Here is a 20,390-nt window from a genome sequence, read left to right on the forward strand (position 1 = left end):
AAGCTTTTCAAATGGAAAGGTTAATGGAGTTGCAATTAAGTGAAAATAAATGGGCGAAATTGGAAAAACAGATAAACGGGATGAATAATAGAGAATTAATTTTTAGGAAGTGGAATAGGAGAGATATAGGAAAATTAATAGGCCCAATGAAAGGGACTATGGAAATTTGGAAAAAATGGCAAGGGAAAATAGGATTATATAAATCTAAACTGTCATCGCTTTATGTAATAAATAGAGAAAACGAAATTAACTTAAATAGGGTTATAGGAGAGTTGAAGGGAAGAGGGATAACTAAGATAGAACAGTTATACGAGAAGGATGGCAGGCCAAGTAGAAATCGCATAGAATGGTGGTTAGGTAAGGGAAGGTGGCTACAAATAAATGCAATATGTAAATATCTAAATGAAAGGGAGAATAAAGAAGTATTATGGCGGGAGGAGACAGGGTTAGAGAAAATAATAAGAGAAAAAAGTGAGGGGATAAAGGCGCAAGCAACTAATATATACAAACTGCTAGTGCAGTCAGATGGGGACACGATTGATGGATTGACTAAATGGTGGCAAAATGAGATATTAGTAGAGGTACAAGAAATGGAAAATATAGTAGAAGATATAAGGAAAATTAAAAATACAAGAATTAGGGAAATGAGAAGGAAAATATTACATAAGTGGTATTTTACTCCCGTTCAATTTGCACATTTTCAGCAAAATGTTAGGGGGAATTGTTGGCATGGTTGTCAAGATAAAGGAGTGTTTATGCATATGTTTTGGGAATGCCCGATAGTGCAGGAATTTTGGCAAAAAGTGAAAGAGGATATCAATGGAATGTTAAATATACAATGGACAATCACTAAGGAAATGGCAGTATTAGTAAAAAGCAATGCGATGGGAGAATTTAGAGAAATAAAAAAAGCAGCAATAGAAAGTGCTCAGGCAGTAATAGTTTTGGGTTGGAAGGATGCGACAAAATGGACAATGCAAAATTGGTATAGGTACATGGTGGATCATATTCAATTTGAAATTATGGAAAAAAGGATAAATTTGGATAATGAAACTGATTTGGGACAGCTGATGGGACGGTGGGACAAGGTAAGACGATATATGACGAGCAGAATCCGAGACCAAGCTACAAGAAATAAACTAGAATCACTCTATAATATGTAGACAGATATATTGCTCCTGGGTTAAGTGGATTAAAAAAGAAATACCCCCAATTTGGTGGTGGGGAATGTGTGTATGTCGGGGTGATGGGCACAATTCACATTTCACTATGCACTGTTTTATGTTGTGTGATTTTAAATTGTTAAAAATCAATAAATAAAATATTAAAAAAAAAAAAAAAAAAGAAAGCGCCGAGAGACAGCGTGGACAGGCCCGTTCCTTGGCGCTGTCTCTGGGCGCTTTCGCTCCTCGAAAGCGCCGAGAGACAGCGTGGACAGGCCCGTTCCTTGGCGCTGTCTCTGGGCGCTTTCGAGCTGAGTCCGGGAGCGAATTCGCTTCAGGACTCAGCTCGAAAGCGCCCAGAGACAGCGTGGACAGGCCCGTTCCTTGGCGCTGTCTCTGGGCGCTTTCGCTCCTCGAAAGCGCCCAGAGACAGCGTGGACAGGCCTGTTCCTTGGCGCTGTCTCTGGGCGCTTTCGCTCCTCGAAAGCGCCCAGAGACAGCGTGGACAGGCCCGTTCCTTGGCGATGTCTCTGGGCGCTTTCGCTCCTCGAAAGCGCCCAGAGACAGCGTGGACAGGCCCGTTCCTTGGCGCTGTCTCTGGGCGCTTTCGCTCCTCGAAAGCGCCGAGAGACAGCGTGGACAGGCCCGTTCCTTGGCGCTGTCTCTGGGCGCTTTCGCTCCTCGAAAGCGCCGAGAGACAGCGTGGACAGGCCCGTTCCTTGGCGCTGTCTCTGGGCGCTTTCGCTCCTCGAAAGCGCTGACAGACAGCGTGGACAGGCCCGTTCCTTGGCGCTGTCTCTGGGCGCTTTCGAGCTGAGTCCGGGAGCGAATTCGCTTCAGGACTCAGCTCGAAAGCGGCGAGAATGACCGGCGTGGGCGGGCGAAGGGCGGGCGGCAGCGAGGAGTTTGCGTGGGCGGTGGGGAAACTCCTCGCTGACGCCAGCAAGAGGGGGAAGACCCAGGAAAGCCACCTAGCAGCTGATCTCCCGGTTGCCATCTACGCATGCGTGCCCATAGAAAAAAACGCACGCATGCGTAGATGGTATTTTGACTTCCGGGTTGAAAAATCGCGAAGTACCCTGTTCGCAATGGTTGGGGACGCAATGAACGGGGGATCACTGTATTCCAAACGGGGTCTCACCAGCGCTCTATATAGCGGGATCACAATCTCCCTCTTCCTGCTTGCTATACCTCTAGCTATGCAGCCAAGCATCCTACTTGCTTTTCCTACTGCCCGACCACACTGCTCTCCCATTTTGAGACTGTCAGAAATCACTACCCCTAAATCCTTCTCTTCTGAAGCTTTTGCTAACACAGAACTGCCAATACAATACTCAGATTGAGGATTCCTTTTCCCTAAGTGGTACCTCTACTTACGAGCTTAATTCGTTCTGTGACCAGGTTCTTAAGTAGAAAAGTTTGTCTGTTGTCACTTTGAATGGCCACTAAATGAATTGTTGTAAGTCAAGGACTACCCATGTTCCAAAGTTTGTTTCTTTTAACGCAGCTGAATTTTGGGGGGAAGAAGGGCAGAGAAACTTACTAATGGCCGATTGTTTTATTTTGTTTGACCGTACAAGGTGATGGTGAAGACAGCAGGCCAGGAATGAGAGGGGGGCATCAAATGGTCATTGACGTTCAAACAGGTGAGCCTTCTTATTTATCTTGGTTTTATTTTTAGTAGGAGACTCGGGTTCTTAAGTCTACTCTCAGCCATAAAATTTGGCCGATCGTTTTGGGTCAGCCACCAGCTCCCCGTTGTAACCACCCAACAGGAATTTTGCAAAATAATAGATATTGTTGACTGAAGAATGGGCATTTCGGATTTTGAATGCTCCCTTTCCACAAAACAACAGTAGCAATAATAACAGTTCTTAGACTTGTATACCGCTTCCCAGCGCTTTGACAGCCCTCTCTAAGCGATTTACAGAGTCAGCCTATCTCCCCCAACAATCTGAATCCTCATTTGATTGACCTCATGATGGAAGGATGGAAGGCTGAGTTGACTTTCAGCTAGTCGGATCAAATTGCTGGCAGTGAGCAGTGACTTAGCCTGTAATACTGCCTTCTAAACACCTGCCACCATGACAGGGAGGGAGGGAGGGAGGGAGGGAGGAAGGCAGGAAGGAAGGAAAGAAAGAAATAAAGAAAGAAGAGAGAGAGAAAACAGAGAGAGAGAGAAAGAAAGAAAGAGAAAGAAAAGGAAGGAAGAAAAGGGAAGGAAAGGAAGGAAGCAATAGCACTTCAGTATATAAGTGCTATTGCTTCCTTTCCTTTCCTTCTCTTTCCTTTCTTTTCCTTTCCTTTCCTTTCCTTCTCTGTCCTTTCCTTCTCTTCTCTTTCCTTTCCTGCCCTTTCCTTCTCTGTCCTTTCCTTTCCTTCTCTGTCCTTTCCTTTCCTTCTCTTTCCTTTCTTTTCTTTTCCTTTCCTTTCCTTTCCTTCTCTGTCCTTTCCTTTCCTTCTCTGTCCTTTCCATCTCTATCCTTTCCTTTCTTTCTCTTTCCTTTCCTTTCCTTCTCTGTCCTTTCCTTCTCTGTCCTTTCCTTTCCTCCCTTTCCTTCTCAACGATCATAAGTGAAAGGACTGGTTGTAAGTCCCTTTTCTCAGTGCCATTGAAATCTCGAACAGACATTAAATGAAGGCCTGCAGCTATCCCTCGACTTACAACCTTTCATTTAGTGACAGTTTGAAGTTACAACCCTGTGAAGGCTTGGGTTGTTTTTATGGGTCTTAGCCACAATAACTTTTTAAAAACTTAAATCAGTATTTAACTGATCCTTTTGTAATCAGATTGCTATTAGAATTGGATTCTGGTTGTTCTGATATCTTAGAACAGTGGTGAAATCTTACCGGTACGCCCGAATTCGGGCGTACCAGTAGCAGCGGTAATGCGAGGCTCCGCCCAGATGTCGCCATTTTCTTCTTTTTAAACCTCTGTGCATGCGCAAATCCTTCTGCGGTAGGTAGATTTCACCGCTGCCTTAGAGAACCATTTGTCCAGTTCTAACGAAGCTTTTTCCGTTCTTCTTTTAAATTTTGATATTGGTTAAAATATCGCCCATATTTTATCTAAATGCCTATTTTCCCCCCCATTTTGTTGTGGTGATTCCGATTTCTTCTGACTCATCTTGAAAATAATATTTTTAAAAAGAAAAACCTTTCTAAACAGCTGGCTTCTGACTTCTGACTTGGCATTTTCAATATATTCATAATGCCCAAGCATTTAAATTAAGAAAAAAAACCCCCAAAACCCATCGCTGAGCTTTAATTAAAGCAAGACCCAATTTCAGCTTGGCTAAATAATTGCCCCCAAATATTTCTCTCTCCTTTCTACCTCCAGTTAACTTTACGTGTTCTAGTTACGATCACGTAAGAGGGATCACGCCTTCTCTGTGGCGGCCCCGGCCCTCTGGAAGCAACACCCCCCAAAGATTAGAATTGCCCCCACCCTCCTTGCCTTTCGTAAGCTGCTTAAAACCCACCTCTGCCGTCAGGCATGGGGGAATTGAGATGCTCTTTCCCCCTAGGCCTTTACAACTCTATGCATGGTATGTCTGTATGTATGTTTGGTTTTTTATATTAATGGGGTTTTAATTGTTTCTAACATCAGACTACTATTGTACACTGTTTTATTGTTGCTGTTAGCCGCCCCGAGTCTCCGGAGAGGGGCAGCATACAAATCCAATAAATAAATAAATAAATAAATAAATTTACACCGCCAATATTGTTTCAGCAAGTGTTGATACAGTTCAAAAGCACCTCCTAGTGGATAGAATATGGCAAAGGACTGGAGAATTCTGAAATAATTCAATTCCAACATGAGAAATGTGATAGCAAATACAAGTAGCCCTTGACTTACAACACAGTTCATTTAGCGACCGTTCAAAGTTATAATGAAAAATGATAACAAACATTTTTCATACGTACGGCCATCGCAGCATCCCCATGGTCATGTGATTTACAGTCGGGTACTTGGCAACTGGTTCGCATTTGTGACGGTCGCAGGATCCCGTGGTTATGTGACCCTCTTTTGTGACCTTCTGACAAAGTCCACGAGGAAGCCCGATTCAGTTAAAAACCATTCGACTAACGATGACATTACACCTGGTCGTAAGTGAGATTCAAATTTTGGGGAGGTCAGATAGTAGTCAGGCCATTTCTCTGGATGTACTTTCAATTCACACTTTTAATTCACACTATTCTAGTCTACTCTACTCTCCCCCATTCTAATTCTATTCTATTCTATTCTAGTCTATTCCATTCTATTCTATTAAGAACATAAGAAGAGCCCTGCTGAATCATGTCAAAGCCCATTGAGTCCAGTATTCTGTGTCACACAGTGGCACACCAATTGTCCAGGGGGGTCTTGAGCAGAAAGAGAAGGCAAGACCCTCCCTTCCCCCTGACCCCCAACAAATGGTATCCAAGGGAATCCTGCCTGCCTCCGCCAACATAGAGGCAGCACATGGACATCGATTTCAATAACCACCAATACACTTGGCATCCATGAATCTGTCACATCCTGCCTTGAAGCTATCAAGGCTGACAGCTGTCACGTCCTCTTCTGGAAGTGAATCCCATCAACCAAGGACCCTCTGAGTGAAGAAATATTTCCTTTTATTTGTCCTCGCTTTCTTACCTGTGAGCTTTAGGAAGTGTTCCCTCGTCCTAGTATTGTGTGATAGAGAAAAGAATTTTTCTCTATCCACCTTTTCTATCCCATGCAGGATTTTATACACTTCGACCAAGTCGCCCCTTAAACGCCGTCTTTCAAGGCTGAAGAGACCAAGGTGTTGCAACCTGGTTTCATAAGGGAGGGGCTCCATTTCCTTCATCATCCTTGTTGCCCCTTTTTGCACGTTTTCCAGTTCTATTATATCCTTCTTGAGATGCGGTGACCAGAACTGTACACAGGAGTCCAAGTGTAGTCTCACCATATCCTATCCTATCCTAATCTACTCTATTCTACAGTAATCCCTTGCTACTTCGTGTTTCATCTTTTGCGGATTCGCTACTTCACAGGTTTTCAAAGGGGGCTTAAATCCGTTAAACCCATTGAAAATTATTCTACAGTACTACTGTACTCTATTAAAGAAACAGGTAGGATATCGCATGTAGTTCCTGCTGAGAAACATTATAGAATGACCGTTTAATGCAAAGGGTGGGTTTTAAAAATCCAAATACCCGTTAAATACATAAAAAAATATCTTTCCTCTACTTGCGGAAATTCATTTTTCACGGGTGGTCTTGGAACGCATCCCCAGCGAAAAACGAGGGATCACTGTATTCTGTACCCTTCCCTCCCCTTTCTCTCCTCTCCCCTCCCTTCTCCCCCCTCACCTCCCTTATTCTATTCTATTCTATTCTATTCTATCCCCTCCCGTCCCCTCTCCTCTGTATTCCATTCCATTCCATGTGAATGTGGAATCCTGATTCACTCGACAACCACGTTAGTAATATAACAACTGAGTGATTCATTTAACGAATGTGACAAGAAAAGCCACAAAATGGGGCAAAACTCACTTAACAACCATCTCACTTAACAACAGAAGTTTTTGTCTCAATTGTGGTTGCATGTCAAGGATTTGATCACAAATGGGATACACGGATTTCCGTTGCTAACCGAGGCAGTTGTTAAGTAGGTTGTGCCCAATTTTAGAAGTGTCTGTTAAGTGAATGACAGCCGTTGTTAAGTCAATCATGCTGTTGTTTAACGAATCCGCCTTTCACCCTTGACTTCGCTTATGGGAAGTTGGTTGGGAAGATCAGAAATGATAATCACATGATCCCAGGATGTTGCAACCACCATTCATCCATGCTGATTGCGTAACAGCCAAAGTCGGATCACATAACCATTTCTTTCTTTCTTTCTTTCTTTCTTTCTTTCTTTCTTTCTTTCTTTCTCTCTCTCTCTCTCTCTCTCTCTCTTTCTCTCTTTCTCTCTTTCTCTCTTTCTCTCTTTCTCTCTCTCTTTCCTTCCTTCCTTCCTTCCTTCCTTCCTTTCTTTCTTTCTTTTCTTCTCAGAGGAATGTAAAGGAGCCACTTGAAAGCAAAACCAGGACTTATGTGTTGAAAGAACAAGTTATTTCTAATAAAAACAGTTGGGTAACAAACCTTAAAAACTGGAAACATGAACATTTAAATTCCTGAGTGTACAAAGGGTGGATCTATCGAGATTCATGTTCTGATCTTTAAAATGTAGATTTCCAGAATTTGAATGCATATGGCAAGGGAGAGAGGCATTTAAACAGGCATTTAAAACCATGCTTTTCTTAACAGAGAGCTTTTGTTCCGAGATTCTTAAGTTTGACTCGGCACCAAAAATAACTTTGGTTATTTATAGCACTGTCACTTCCAGAGAACAGCCTCTCCATCAAATCCGGAGATTGAAAAATGGGAGTTTTGCAAATTCTGCATTTAAGAAAATGAGGGTTTGGCCCAAGTCTCTTTGGGTATATAATTTCAAAATAAGGTGAATCACATGCCTCTCTTTTCTCTTCTGCCATCTCAAAAAAACCCCTAATTTATATTTTAAGAAGAAATACTTTCTGTCTTTGCTCTGGAGCATTCGGAGAGGGGCGGCATACAAATCTAATAAATTGAATTGAATTAATTTTTCCTTCTCCCAGCTCCCCATCGGATTTGTGAAATAATTCCTATTTGTGAATGGTGTGTGCCTAGACATTGCAAGATGTTTTATCTGAGGCCTCATTGGATGTGCGACATGGGCCCAACCCGTTTCCCCCCTCTTTCCTGGGTTATCAATTGGTCCATTGTAGTAAATGTGGGTTTTGTAAGCTGTGAGAATTTAGGCACACAAAGAGATGTACTCTTTGCAAAAGAACACTGGCTACTCGGTGCCCAGAATAAACAGTCCAATTACAGTTAATGACCCAAGGTAACCTTTTGGTTTGTGATAGTGGCCGTCACTGCTGTTGCAAGCAGAGGTTATAGCCAGATAGAAACATAGAAGGCAGAAAAAGACCTCATGGTCCATCTAGTCTGCCCTTATACTATTTTCTGTATTTTATCTTAGGATGGATCTATGTTTATCCCAGGCATGTTTAAATTCAGTTACTGTGGATTTACCAACCACGTCTGCTGGAAGTTTGTTCCAAGGATCTACTACTCTTTCAGTAAAATAATATTTTCTCATGTTGCTTCTGATCTTTCCCCCAAGTAACTTCAGATTGTGTCCGCTTGTTCTTGTGTTCACTTTCCTATTAAAAACACTTCCCTCCTGAACCCCCGATGTGAACTCAATCTGTATAGTCTGGAGGGCAGAAGGAAAAGGGGGGACATGATCGAAACATTTAAATATGTTAAAGGGTTAATAAGGTCCAGGAGGGAAGTGTTTTTAATAGGAAAGTGAACACACGAATAAGGGGGCACAATCTGAGGTTAGCTGGGGGAAAGATCAGAAGCAACGTGAGAAAATATTATTTTACTGAAAGAGTAGTAGATGCTTGGAACAAACTTCCAGCCGACGTGGTTGGTAAATCCACAGTCACTGAATTTCAACATGCCTGGGATAAACACAGATCCATCCTAAGATAAAATACAGGAAATAGTATAAGGGCAGACTAGATGGACCGTGAGGTCTTTTTCTGCCGTCAGTCTTCTATGTTTCTATGTTTTGTGTTTGCAGCTGTGCTTCGGTGGCCTCACACTCCACAGGCTAATGTCTTTTTTTAATCTAATGTTTTGATCAGAAACAGTTTATTTGTTTGGCGGCTGGGACGGGACGCAAGATCTGGCGGACTTCTGGGCGTACAGCGTGAAGGAAAACCAGTGGACATGTATATCCAGAGACACTGAAAAAGAGGCAAGTTTTTCCCCCCACCCCTCATTTCCCGAGGAGCGTGCTGTGTAATCCAAGCCGGGGTTTGGCCCGGATAACCCAATTTTTGTCTGCAATCCCCAAGTTACCATGGCACATTCTCCCTTTTACCATGGCACATTCTCCTGGGAGGAAACAGGGCCGGAAAAGACGGGGGAAGCCTCGGGGGGGGGGGGGCTCTGTAGGAATTTCCTGGGAGGAAACAGGACTGGAAAAGGCAGGGAGAAGCCTCCGTGGGGCCTCTCTAGGAATCTCCTGGGAGGAAATAGGGCTGGAAAAGACAGGGAGAAGCCTCTGTGGTGCCTCGCTAGGAATCTCTTGGGAGGAAACAGGGCCAGAAAAGGCAGAGAGAAGTCTCCATGGGGCCTATCTAGGAATCTCCTGGGAGGAAATAGGGCCAGAAAAGGCAGAGAGAAGTCTCCATGGGGCCTCTCTAGGAATCTCCTGGGAGGAAATAGGGCCAGAAAAAGCGGGGAGAAGTCCGTGGGGCCACTCTAGGAATCTCCTGGGAGGAAATAGGGCCAGAAAAGGCAGAGAGAAGTCTCCATGGGGCCTCTCTAGGAATCTCTTGGGAGGAAATAGGGCCAGAAAAGGCAGAGAAAAGTCTCCATGGGGCCTCTCTAGGAATCTCTTGGGAGGAAATAGGGCCAGAAAAGGCAGAGAGAAGTCTCCATGGGGCCTCTCTAGGAATCTCCTGGGAGGAAATAGGGCCAGAAAAGGCAGAGAGAAGTCTCCATGGGGCCTCTCTAGGAATCTCCTGGGAGGAAATAGGTCCGGAAAAGGCGGGGAGAAGTCCATGGGGCCTCTCTAGGAATCTCCTGGGAGGAAACAGGGCCTCCACCCTCCCTGTGGTTTCCCCACTCGCACACATTATTTGCTTTTACATTGATTCCTATGGGAAAAATTGCTTCTTCTTACAAATTTTTCTACTTAAGAACCTGGTCATTTTGAGAGAACACGAAGTCTGTCAGGATTAGCAATCCTGGATGATATTTCATTATTAGTGGTACCTCTACCTACAAACACCTCTACTAATGAACTTTTCTAGATAAGAACTGGGTGTTTGAGGGGGTTTTTGCCTCTTTTCAAGAACCATTTTCCACTTACAAACCCGAGCCTCCAAAATTGTGATTGGAAAAGGCAGGGAGAAGCTTCTGTGGGGCCTCTCTAGGAATCTCCTGGGAGGAAACAGGGCCAGAAAAGGCAAGGAGAAGCTTCTGTGGGGCCTCTCTAGGAATCTCCTGGGAGGAAATAGGGCCGGAAAAGGTGGGGAGAAGCCTCTGTGTGGCCTCTCCAAGAATCTCCTGGGAGGAAACAGGGCCTCCACCCTCCCTGTGGTTTCCCCAATGCTTTTACATTGATTCCTATGGGGAAAATTGCTGCTTCTTACAAATTTTTCTTCTTAAGAACTTGGTCACGGAATGAATTAAGTTCGTCAGTAGAGGTATCACTGTATTACCATATAAGGTAAAAAATAGAATGTAGCATGAGTCATAGGGTATGAACTGCAACCTGATTGGGCCAGAGCATTATAAGATGCAGATCAACTTTATCATGATTGTCTGTTGTTGAGTTTGCTGTTGTTTGCTGTTGATGGTGGCGGTTGTTAGTTGGCTGGCTGGAGCAGTTTGAGCATGAGTTAAATATTGAGTAGAGTAGTAGAGAGATACAGAGAAACCTGGATTGGTTTAGTGTTTACTGGAAACCTGGATTGGTTTAGTATTTATTTGTAAGTAAGCTTTATGGCTAAAGTAAAGTTCCTGTAAATAGAAGACAAAGACAGAAGATAATTTTGCTCTGAAGATTAAGACTATTTATTGTTTTCTGCAAACGTGTCTTCGTCATTTATCTGAACTGGTTCACTTAATTGCCACATTATATTCTGGTATCTTACCAAGTCCTCCTGCGTAGCTCTGTATATATATCCAGACAAAGTCACGTCCCTTTTTTTGCATCCCCCCCCCCTTTGCCTTTCATAAGAGTTGATGGAAAGGTTGGCAGATCCGTTGCTGAAAATAAACAAAGATACTTTGGCAGAACAGAATGAAGCAAAGAAATTAAAAAAAACAAAGCGAAACGAAAAAACCCAAACATGTTTTAATGGAAATTTTGGAACCGATGGGAGAATTGGGCCCAGCACTCTATGCTGGGCTTCATCAAATATCTATGCAGAGAAAACATTAAGCTAAATCTTTTTGGTAGCCAGCAAGGATCTAAAGGTCTAAAGACGGTGATAATGAACCTTTTTTGGTTCGTGTGCCAAAAGGGGAGCATAGAGCAGTGATGGGTTTCTACCAGTGCGCTATAGAGCCCCTACATGGCTCAGGGCCAGACTATTTACAGGACCGTCTCCTGCCGCATACCTCCCAGGGACCAGAGTTGGCCTCCTCCGGGTCCCGTCCACTAAACAATGTAGGTTGGTGGGACCGTGGGGGAGGGCCTTCTCTGTGGCTGCCCCGGCTCTATGGAACCAACTACCCCCCCCCCAAATGTCCGTACTGCTCCCACCCTTCCGCAAGGCCACAAAGACCTGGCTATAGCAATACCTATACCTATTGCCTATTGCCTTGTAAGCCTATTGCCCCCAACAATCTGGGTCCTCGTTTTATCAACCTTGGAAGGATGGAAGGCAGCCAAACTGCTGGCAGCCGGTGACCAGCAGAAGTAGCTTGCAGTACTGCACTCTAACCGACACCGAGGCTCTTGTCCCCTAGTTAGGGCTGGGGGGGAAAAAAATCTTTGGAGGGAGCAGCAATGAAACGAAGCCTGCAAAGACTTAGGGCTAGAAAAAAACTTTGCAGAGAGTAGCAATGAAAAAATTCTGCAAGAAGGGAAAATCATTAGCTAGAAAAAAAGCTATATTCGGAGTATAAGATGCACCCAAATTTTCAGCCTCTTTTAGGAGGGGGAAAGGTGAGTCCTATAGTTCTAAAAATACAATTATTTCTCAAAGCTGTTGTAATTTCAAACAATCACTGAACAAATAGTTTTAAGGGCTACCTGTAGCTACATATTTGCTTCGTTTTTCTGTATTCGTTATGTTTATACACCTCTGGATTTAACCAGGCTCGCTCCTAGCAGTTACTAACAACACAAAACCCTCCAATAAGGACACACTGCCTTAAATGTAGGAAGTATATCAGTGATTATTTATTTTCCCCGAAGCAGAAATTGTACCTGTCTCTCACAAACACAAGTGTGTGTGGAGTCCTACTTGAACATCTTGCGTAGAGCAGGTGACGTCGATGTCATTGCTTTTCTGATCCATAATTAAAATTGGAGACAAAGTGATCACAGTCAAAGCCAGATAAATCATTTCCTGAATTCAGATGTTTTGCAGTATTGCTGCAAAGGGAAAGGCAGGATGTTCACGAACAGAGCTATTAAGGAGAACACTCTGTGAATTCTTAGAACATTTGCTTCTCTGTGTTGACGGCTTTGTTGAAATACAAAGTAATTTCATGATGTACAAGGGCCAAAAAAGTGTCTCTGGTTATCTGGGAGAAAGGCTAATGAATATTACAGCAATGGCTTCTGAATAAACCAGGAAATAGTACTCTAAGCCGCCCAGAATCCAATTGGAATCCAAATCCAAAAAATAAAAGATTCTCTAAAAAGGACTGTGCTATAAAAACATAGAAACATAGAAGACTGACGGCAGAAAAAGACCTTATGGTCCATCTAATCTGCCCTTATAATATTTCCTGTATTTTATCTTAGGATGGATCTATGTTTATGCCAGGCATGTTTAAATTCAGTGACTGTGGATTTACCAATCACGTCTGCTGGAAGTTTGTTCCAAGGATCTACTACTCTCTCAGTAAAATAATATTTTCTCACGTTGCTTCTGATTATGCCCCCTTGTTCTTGTGTTCACTTTCCTATTAAAAACACTTTCCTCCTGGACCTTATTTAAATTTAAATGTCTCGATCATGTCCCCCCTTTTCCTTCGGTCCTCCAGACTATACAGACTGAGTTCATTAAGTCTTTCCTGATAAGTTTGATGCTTAAGACCTTCCACCATTTTTGTAGCCCGTCTTTGGACCCGTTCAATTTTGTCAATATCTTTTTGTAGGTGAGGTCTCCAGAACTGAACACAGTATTCCAAATGGGGTCTCACCAGCGCTCTGCATAGCAGGATCGCAATCTCCCTCTTCCTGCTTGTTATACCTCTAGCTATGCAGCCAAGCATCCTACTTGCTTTTCTTACTGCCCGACCACACTGCTCACCCATTTTGAGACTGTCAGAAATCACTACCCCTAAATCCTTCTCTTCTGAAGTTTTTGCTAACACAGAACTGCCAATACAATTATGCAGCTGTGCTTTCTGTATTTTAAGGGGAAAGGGGAAGCATATATATATATGTGTGTGTGTGTGTGTGTGTGTGTGTGTGTGTGTGTGTGTTTTCGTAGACTTTCACGGGTACAGGTATGATGGTCTTGGTATATTTGGGTTTCTTCCCATGTAGGATTTGGAAATTTCTGGTGACGTTTCGACGAGGTCCCACTCGTCATCTTCAGGCTGGTGTTTCTGTCCTTGTTCTAGGGCGAGCACAGCGAGACCTGAGCTGCCTTCCTTCTATAAATACTGGTGGCTGGGTGTGGTTTGATGGCTCAGCAATTGCCTGCTGTGTAGAAACATCCTGGTGAGTCAGTGGGGTAACATCTGGGGTCATTGATGTAGCTGAGGTATGCTGATTAGTTAATGGTTGTAGATTAGGCGTGATATCCTGAGTAGTTGGAGCTTGCAGGCTACTTGATTGTTTTGCAATGTGTGTTCTGAGTCTGGTTTCAGTTTCTATGGCTGGGATACATTTGAGGGCTGGTTTCCAGATGTCTGGTAGGCGGGAGGTATCATCCCGCTTGTTCATATTTTGGGGATGTTTTTCTATCTCAATGGGTTCCATGATTATTCTTTTGCTGTAGTGTTCTATAGTGCCCATATATATGACGGTCTTGGTATATTCGGGTTTCTTCCCGTGTAGGATTTAGAAATTTCTGGCGACATTTCGACGAGGTCCCACTCGTCATCTTCAGGCTGGTGCTTCTGTCCTTGTTCTAGGGCGAACACAGCTGTGTTTGAAAATTAAGGGAGACAAGGATAGATCTCTCTCTGTATATATTTATATTTATTAGATTTGTGTGCCGCCCCTCTACGAAGACTCGGGGCAGCTCACAGCAATAAAAACAGTACAAATCCAATAGTTAAAATAATTTAAAAACCCTTGATATAAAAACAATCATATCTCTCATGCAAACCATGCATAAAATGGAACCAGCTGTCTGCAAGAAGAATCAATCCTTCCATTCCCCACCATCTTCAGTCAGAGCTGAATAAGCTTTTTGGAGCAGAAGCAAAATGTCTTCAAAGCAAAACAAGGAAGTTGCCTCTTTTGGGACAACCACAACCTACACGGCTGAGAATCCCATAGACATTTCCTCTCTCTAAAGCTTCCTGGTTAGATTTCTCCAAGGCGTGAACGTGTAGCATCCCAGAACACATTAAAAATGCATAGCTTGGATTGTCTCTTCCGTTAGTTTTGTAGCACAAACGCATAATTAAAAGCTTGCTTCCAAAATTAGGACAGGAGTTATTGTCCCAGGTGTGATTGTCTACAAAATTTTCAGCTTTACTGCCGTTTACCCAAATAGCTACCTGGGGCTAAATAATTTTTTAAAAGTGCTAATTGTCACCGTCCAACATAGAAAAGTTTTCCGGCCCATTCATAAGCTGCCTTATGAATGTAGCGATTTCTGACAGTCTCAAAATGGGTGAACAGTGCAGTCAGGCGGTAGGGAAAGCAAGTAGGATGCTTGGCTGCATAGCTAGAGGTATAACAAGCAGGAAGAGGGAGATTGTGATCCCGCTATATAGAGCGCTGGTAAGACCACATTTGGAATACTGTGTCCAGTTCTGGAGACCTCACCTACAAAAAGATATTGACAAAATTGAACGGGTCCAAAGACAGGCTACAAGAACGGTGGAAGGTCTTAAGCATAAAACGTATCAGGAAAGACTTAATGAACTCGATCTGTATAGTCTGGAGGACAGAAGGAAAAGGGGGGACATGATCGAAACATTTAAATATGTTAAAGGGTTAAATAAGGTCCAGGAGGGAAGTGTTTTTAATAGGAAAGTGAACACAAGAACAAGGGGACACAATCTGAAGTTAGTTGGGGGAAAGATCAAAAGCAACGTGAGAAAATATTATTTGACTGAAAGAGTAGTAGATCCTTGGAACAAACTTCCAACAGACGTGGTAGATAAATCCACTGTCACTGAATTTAAACATGCCTGGGATAAACATAGATCCATCCTAAGATAAAAACAGAAAATAGTATAATGGCAGACTAGATGGACCATGAGGTCTTTTTCTGCCATCAGACTTCTATGTTTCCATGTTTCTATGCCTTCCTTTGCCCAGCTGGTTACTAGAATAACATAAGCCAAAATATTTGTCAAGCCTGTGCAGAAGTTGGTGATAGAATAACGGCTTGCCATACTATCCATAGAAGGCCTGATGTTGATGGGAACTTGGCAGGGGTGATTTTCATGAGATGCAGCCACAAAGCATTCTTTGGAGTGGTTCAAGGCTATCCTATGCTCACCCACCTGGGCAGAAGCGGAAGGAGGACTTATTTATTTATTAGATTTGTATGCCGCCCCTCTCTGTAGACTCAGATTGTGCCACGCTGGCACAATCTGAGTGGACAACGTGACAAGTTTGTGGGTGGGGGTCAAGGGATGTGAACTTTCAACTGGGTGGGAAAAGAGCTGGGGGGGGGCGCAGCAGGTAGAGTGCTGTACTGCAGGCCACTGAAGCTGACTGAAGATCTGCAGGTCAGTGGTTCAAATCTCATCCCTGGCTCAAGGTTGACTCAGCCTTCCATCCTTCCGAGGTGGGTCAAATGAGAACATGGATTGTGGGGGCAATAGGCTGGCTCTGTTAAAAAGTGCTATTGCTAACATGTTGTAAGCCGTCCTGAGTCTAAGGAGAAGGGCGGCATAAAAATTGAATAAATAAATAAATAAAATTAATAATACACTCGGAGTCAGGTTTCCCCAGTGTAGGTGCCAGGATGGCTCCGGCAATAAATTGGAACTTTGAGGAGTACTTTGACTTGGACTCTGATTGATTGATTGATTGATTAGATTTATATGGCACCCCCCTCCGTGGACTTGGGGCGGCTTACAACATTTTGATAAAAAAAGATACAATATATAAAACATTTCTAAGCCAATTAATAGAATAGTTAATTTAAAAATCTTAAAAACTAAACATTTAAAATCAAACAGTCACATGCATACTATCACATTGAATACATTCATTGGGCCAGGTCAAGAAATGTCCTAAGGATGAATCTTCCAGGGTTTCCCACCAGGTTTCAGTGATTCAGAGTTTTGCTTCTGTTAAAAACCTCTGCGCCTCAATCTGGCTCTAGCAAACTTTAGCACAATATTGTGTTTTCCCAACCTCCTCCCTTTGTGCGGGGAAGAGCAGAAGGCGAATGAGATCATCGCCCTCACGTTAAACAGCATCCTTCTCGTCTGCCAGTTTTCCCCAAAGAGAGTTTTAGGTTGACGGAAGATCTGAAAAATATTTCTGACAGGAGCAATCTGCGGCTTTCCTTTTGAGAAAGAAAAATGCCAGAGGGAATTAATGATTTTTCCGTTTATCACACAAAGCGAACGCTACAAGAACCTCCCCGTTTTCTCCGTGTGAGTTTCAGATGGGAAGACGTCCGAATGCCGGGTTCTGTGCAGTCCCGGTTCTCCCTTTGTGAACTCTAAGCCTGACCCCGTTTCCCTTGCTCTCCTTCTCGCTCCAGAACGGTCCGACGGCTCGGTCCTGTCACAAGATGTGCATCGACATCCAGCGAAGGCAGATCTACACCTTGGGGCGTTACCTGGATTCCTCTGTGAGGAACAGCAAATCTCTGAAAAGCGACTTCTATCGCTACGACATCGACACAAACACCTGGATGTTGCTGAGCGAAGATACGGCCGCTGACGGAGGCCCCAAGCTTGTGTTCGACCACCAGGTCAGTGTCATTCACACTGTAGGCTGAAGAGGATAGGGTAGGGTTGGGTTGGGTAGAATGGAATGGAATAGAATAGAATATAGGGGAGGAATAGAATGGAATAGAATAGAATCTTTATTGAGAATAGCATAGAATAGAATAGAATATGGAGCAGGAATAGAATAGAATAGAATATGGGGCAGGAATAGAATAGAATAGAATATAAAGGAGGAATAGAATAGAATAGAATCTTTATTGAGAATAGCATAGAGTAGAATATGGAGCAGGAATAGAATAGAATAGAATATGGGGTAGGAATAGAATAGAATAGAATATGGGGCAGGAATAGAATAGAATATAAAGGAGGAATAGAATAGAATAGAATCTTTATTGAGAATAGCATAGAATGGAATAGAATATTGAGAATAGAATAGAATAGAATATAGTTGAGAAATAGGATGGGGTGGAATGGAATGCAAAGAGAAGAGAAGAGAAACCAAAGGAGGGATATATACTATTGTATAGGATAGGACAGGACAGAATAGAATAGAATTTTATTGGCCAAGTGTGATTGGACAGACAAGGAATTTGTTTAGGTACATATGCTCTCAGTGTACATAAAAGCATGGCTGACCGGGGAATTCTGGGAGTTGAAGTCTGCAGGTCTTAAAGTTGACAAAATTGGACACTACTGATTTAAACCTTAATATTTGTTTTTTAAAGACTTGCTTTTTATCATATCAAGCCATAATGGTTAAAAGAAAAATGCCTCCCGTTCATTGCAGATGTGCATGGATTCAGAGAAACACATGATCTACACCTTTGGGGGAAGGATTTTGACGTGTAATGGCAGCGTGGACGACAGCCGGGCCAGTGAACCGCAATTCAGTGGCCTCTTTGCTTTTGACTGTCAGTGCCGGATATGGAAACTCTTGCGAGAAGATTCGTGTAATGCTGGGCCCGAAGACGTCCAGTCCAGAATAGGACACTGCATGTTATTCCATTCGGTAAGCTCCAACCCTCTGTGGGACGGCTTACGTTTCTTTAATACGTTTGTGAGTGACATAGGGGAAGGTTTGGTAGGGAAGGTTTGCCTATTTGCCGATGACTCTAAAGTGTGCAATAGGGTTGATATTCCTGGAGGCGTCTGTAATATGGTAAATGATTTAGTTTTACTAGATAAATGGTCAAAGCAATGGAAACTGCAATTTAGTGTTCCCAAATGTAAAATAATGCACTTGGGGAAAAGGAATCCTCAATCTGAGTATTGCATTGGCAGTTCTGTGTTAGCAAAAACTTCAGAAGAGAAGGATTTAGGGGTAGTGATTTCTGACAGTCTCAAAATGGGTGAACAGTGCAGTCAGGCAGTAGGAAAAGCAAGTAGGATGCTTGGCTGCATAGCTAGAGGAGAAAGCAGTCTCATGTTGCTTTTGATCTTTCCCCCAACTAACTTCAGATTGTGTCCCCTTGTTCTTGTGTTCACTTTCCTATTAAAAACACTTCCCTCCTGAACCTTATTTAACCCTTTAACATATTTAAATGTTTCAATCATGTCCCCCCTTTCCCTTCTGTCCTCCAGACTAGACAGATTGAGTTCATGAAGTCTTTCCTGATACGTTTTATGCTTAAGACCTTCCACCATTCTTGTAGCCTGTCTTTGGACCCGTTCAATTTTGTCCATATCTTTTTGTAGGTGAGGTCTCCAGAACTGAACACAGTATTCCAAATGGGGTCTCACCAGCATTCTATATAGTGGAATTTGGTTGATTTGCGTTTCTTTTTTCTATCCGATTGTACCAGTTCATCCAAATAGCATAGTAATTAATCTGAGTCCTTTTGATCGGTTTTGAGCAGTTCTTGGTGCGATGAATAACTCAGCATACCTTTTCTTTTTCCCTCCCTCCTAGAAAAACCGTTGCCTCTATATGTTTGGCGGACAAAGGTCGAAAACGTACTTGAACGATTTTTTCAGTTACGACGTAGACAGCGACCACGTGGATATCATTTCGGATGGCACCAAAAAGGATTCAGGGATGGGTAAGGCTGCACTTGTTTATTTTAAAAAAAATATTTTTATTATTATTCAAAAGACAAACATTACAAACACAACATATAATTTCTAGGAATCTCCTGGGAAGAAACATGGCCGGAATAGGCGGGGGGAAGCCTCTGTGGGGCCTTTCTAGGAATCTCCAGGGAGGAAACATGGCCGGAATAGGTGGGAAGAAGCCTCTGTGGGGCCTTTCTAGGAATCTCCAGGGAGGAAACATGGCCGGAATAGGCGGGGGGAAGCCTCTGTGGGACCTTTCTAGGAATCTCCAGGGAGGAAACATGGCCGGAATAGGCGGGGGGAAGCCTCTGTGGGGCCTCTCTAGGAATCTCCTGGGAGGAAACGGGGCCTCCACCCTCCCTGTGGTTTCCCCAATCGCACACATTATTTGCTTTTACATTGATTCCTATGGGAAAAATTGCTTCTTCTTACAAACATTTCTACTTAAGAATCTGGTCATGGAACGAATTAAGTTTGTAAGTATTTTGAAATAGGACAGAATTGGGAGGAGTTAAAAAAAAAAGGCTTGTTTTGATAAAGAGAATCTTCACTCTCTGGTCCATTAAAAAGAAATATTGCAGCAGCTTTGTTTGTGTTGTTCCAGCGGTTCCAGCTGTGCTTTGGAACGGGCTGTCTTGTTTTCGAAAGCGAAGCCTCCCAAATCCACACGATAAACTTTGGCAGAGCAGAAACATCTGCTACCTAAAATTGAGATGAGCCATTGGAATGTTGTTGTAGTGGTGTTGCTCTTTTTTTTTTTTTTGAACCTTTGGCAAACGTTCCTGGTTTGTTTATGCAGTTTAAATAAAATCAGAGGTTTATTCTCCCTGTGCATGTAGACCTGGCTACCTACAGACCCGAGCATTTTTTCATACGAAATGAAATCCTCGCATTTCTTTAACCGCAATTCAGCCGAAAGGTTTCTGTTGTTAAGCGAGGCAGTTAAGTCAGCTTTGCCCCATTTCACATCATCGCTAACCACCGTTGTTAACTGAATCACTGCTGTGGTTGAAGCTATCAACGCGGTCGTTAAGCGAATCTGGCTTCCACCCATTGACTTTTGTTTGTCGGAAGGTTGCAAAGAGGGGGGGGGGGGTTTGTGACCCCGAGATGCTGCAACCGTCGTAAATCCGAGTCAGTTGCCAAGCTTCCGAACTTTGACCGTGGAGATGCGGTAAGGGTCGTAAATGTGGAAAACAGTTGTAACTTTTTTCAAGGCCATTGTAACTTCGAACCCTAAACAAACGGTTGTAAGTTGAGGATGGACTTTCTTTCTTTCTTTCTTTCTTTCTTTCTTTCTTTCTGTCTTTTTTC

At 43.1% G+C, this 20,390-nt stretch overlaps 1 protein-coding gene across 1 annotated transcript in view; it reads left to right on the forward strand.

Annotated features, from left to right (window-relative positions):
• The window catches only part of MKLN1 (muskelin 1), a 55,185-nt gene that overhangs the window by 28,054 nt on the left and 6,741 nt on the right, over positions 1 to 20,390 (forward strand). Inside the window, exons 8-13 of the mRNA XM_070754982.1 lie at positions 2,744 to 2,809; positions 8,876 to 8,988; positions 16,835 to 17,047; positions 17,812 to 18,033; positions 18,934 to 19,063; positions 19,989 to 19,995. Coding sequence (XP_070611083.1) covers positions 2,744 to 2,809; positions 8,876 to 8,988; positions 16,835 to 17,047; positions 17,812 to 18,033; positions 18,934 to 19,063; positions 19,989 to 19,995 — 751 coding nt within the window. The remainder of the gene's footprint in view (positions 1 to 2,743; positions 2,810 to 8,875; positions 8,989 to 16,834; positions 17,048 to 17,811; positions 18,034 to 18,933; positions 19,064 to 19,988; positions 19,996 to 20,390) is intronic.

The sequence above is a fragment of the Erythrolamprus reginae genome, chromosome 6 (assembly GCF_031021105.1).
Source record: "Erythrolamprus reginae isolate rEryReg1 chromosome 6, rEryReg1.hap1, whole genome shotgun sequence".
In the NCBI taxonomy this organism is placed as follows: domain Eukaryota; kingdom Metazoa; phylum Chordata; class Lepidosauria; order Squamata; family Dipsadidae; genus Erythrolamprus; species Erythrolamprus reginae.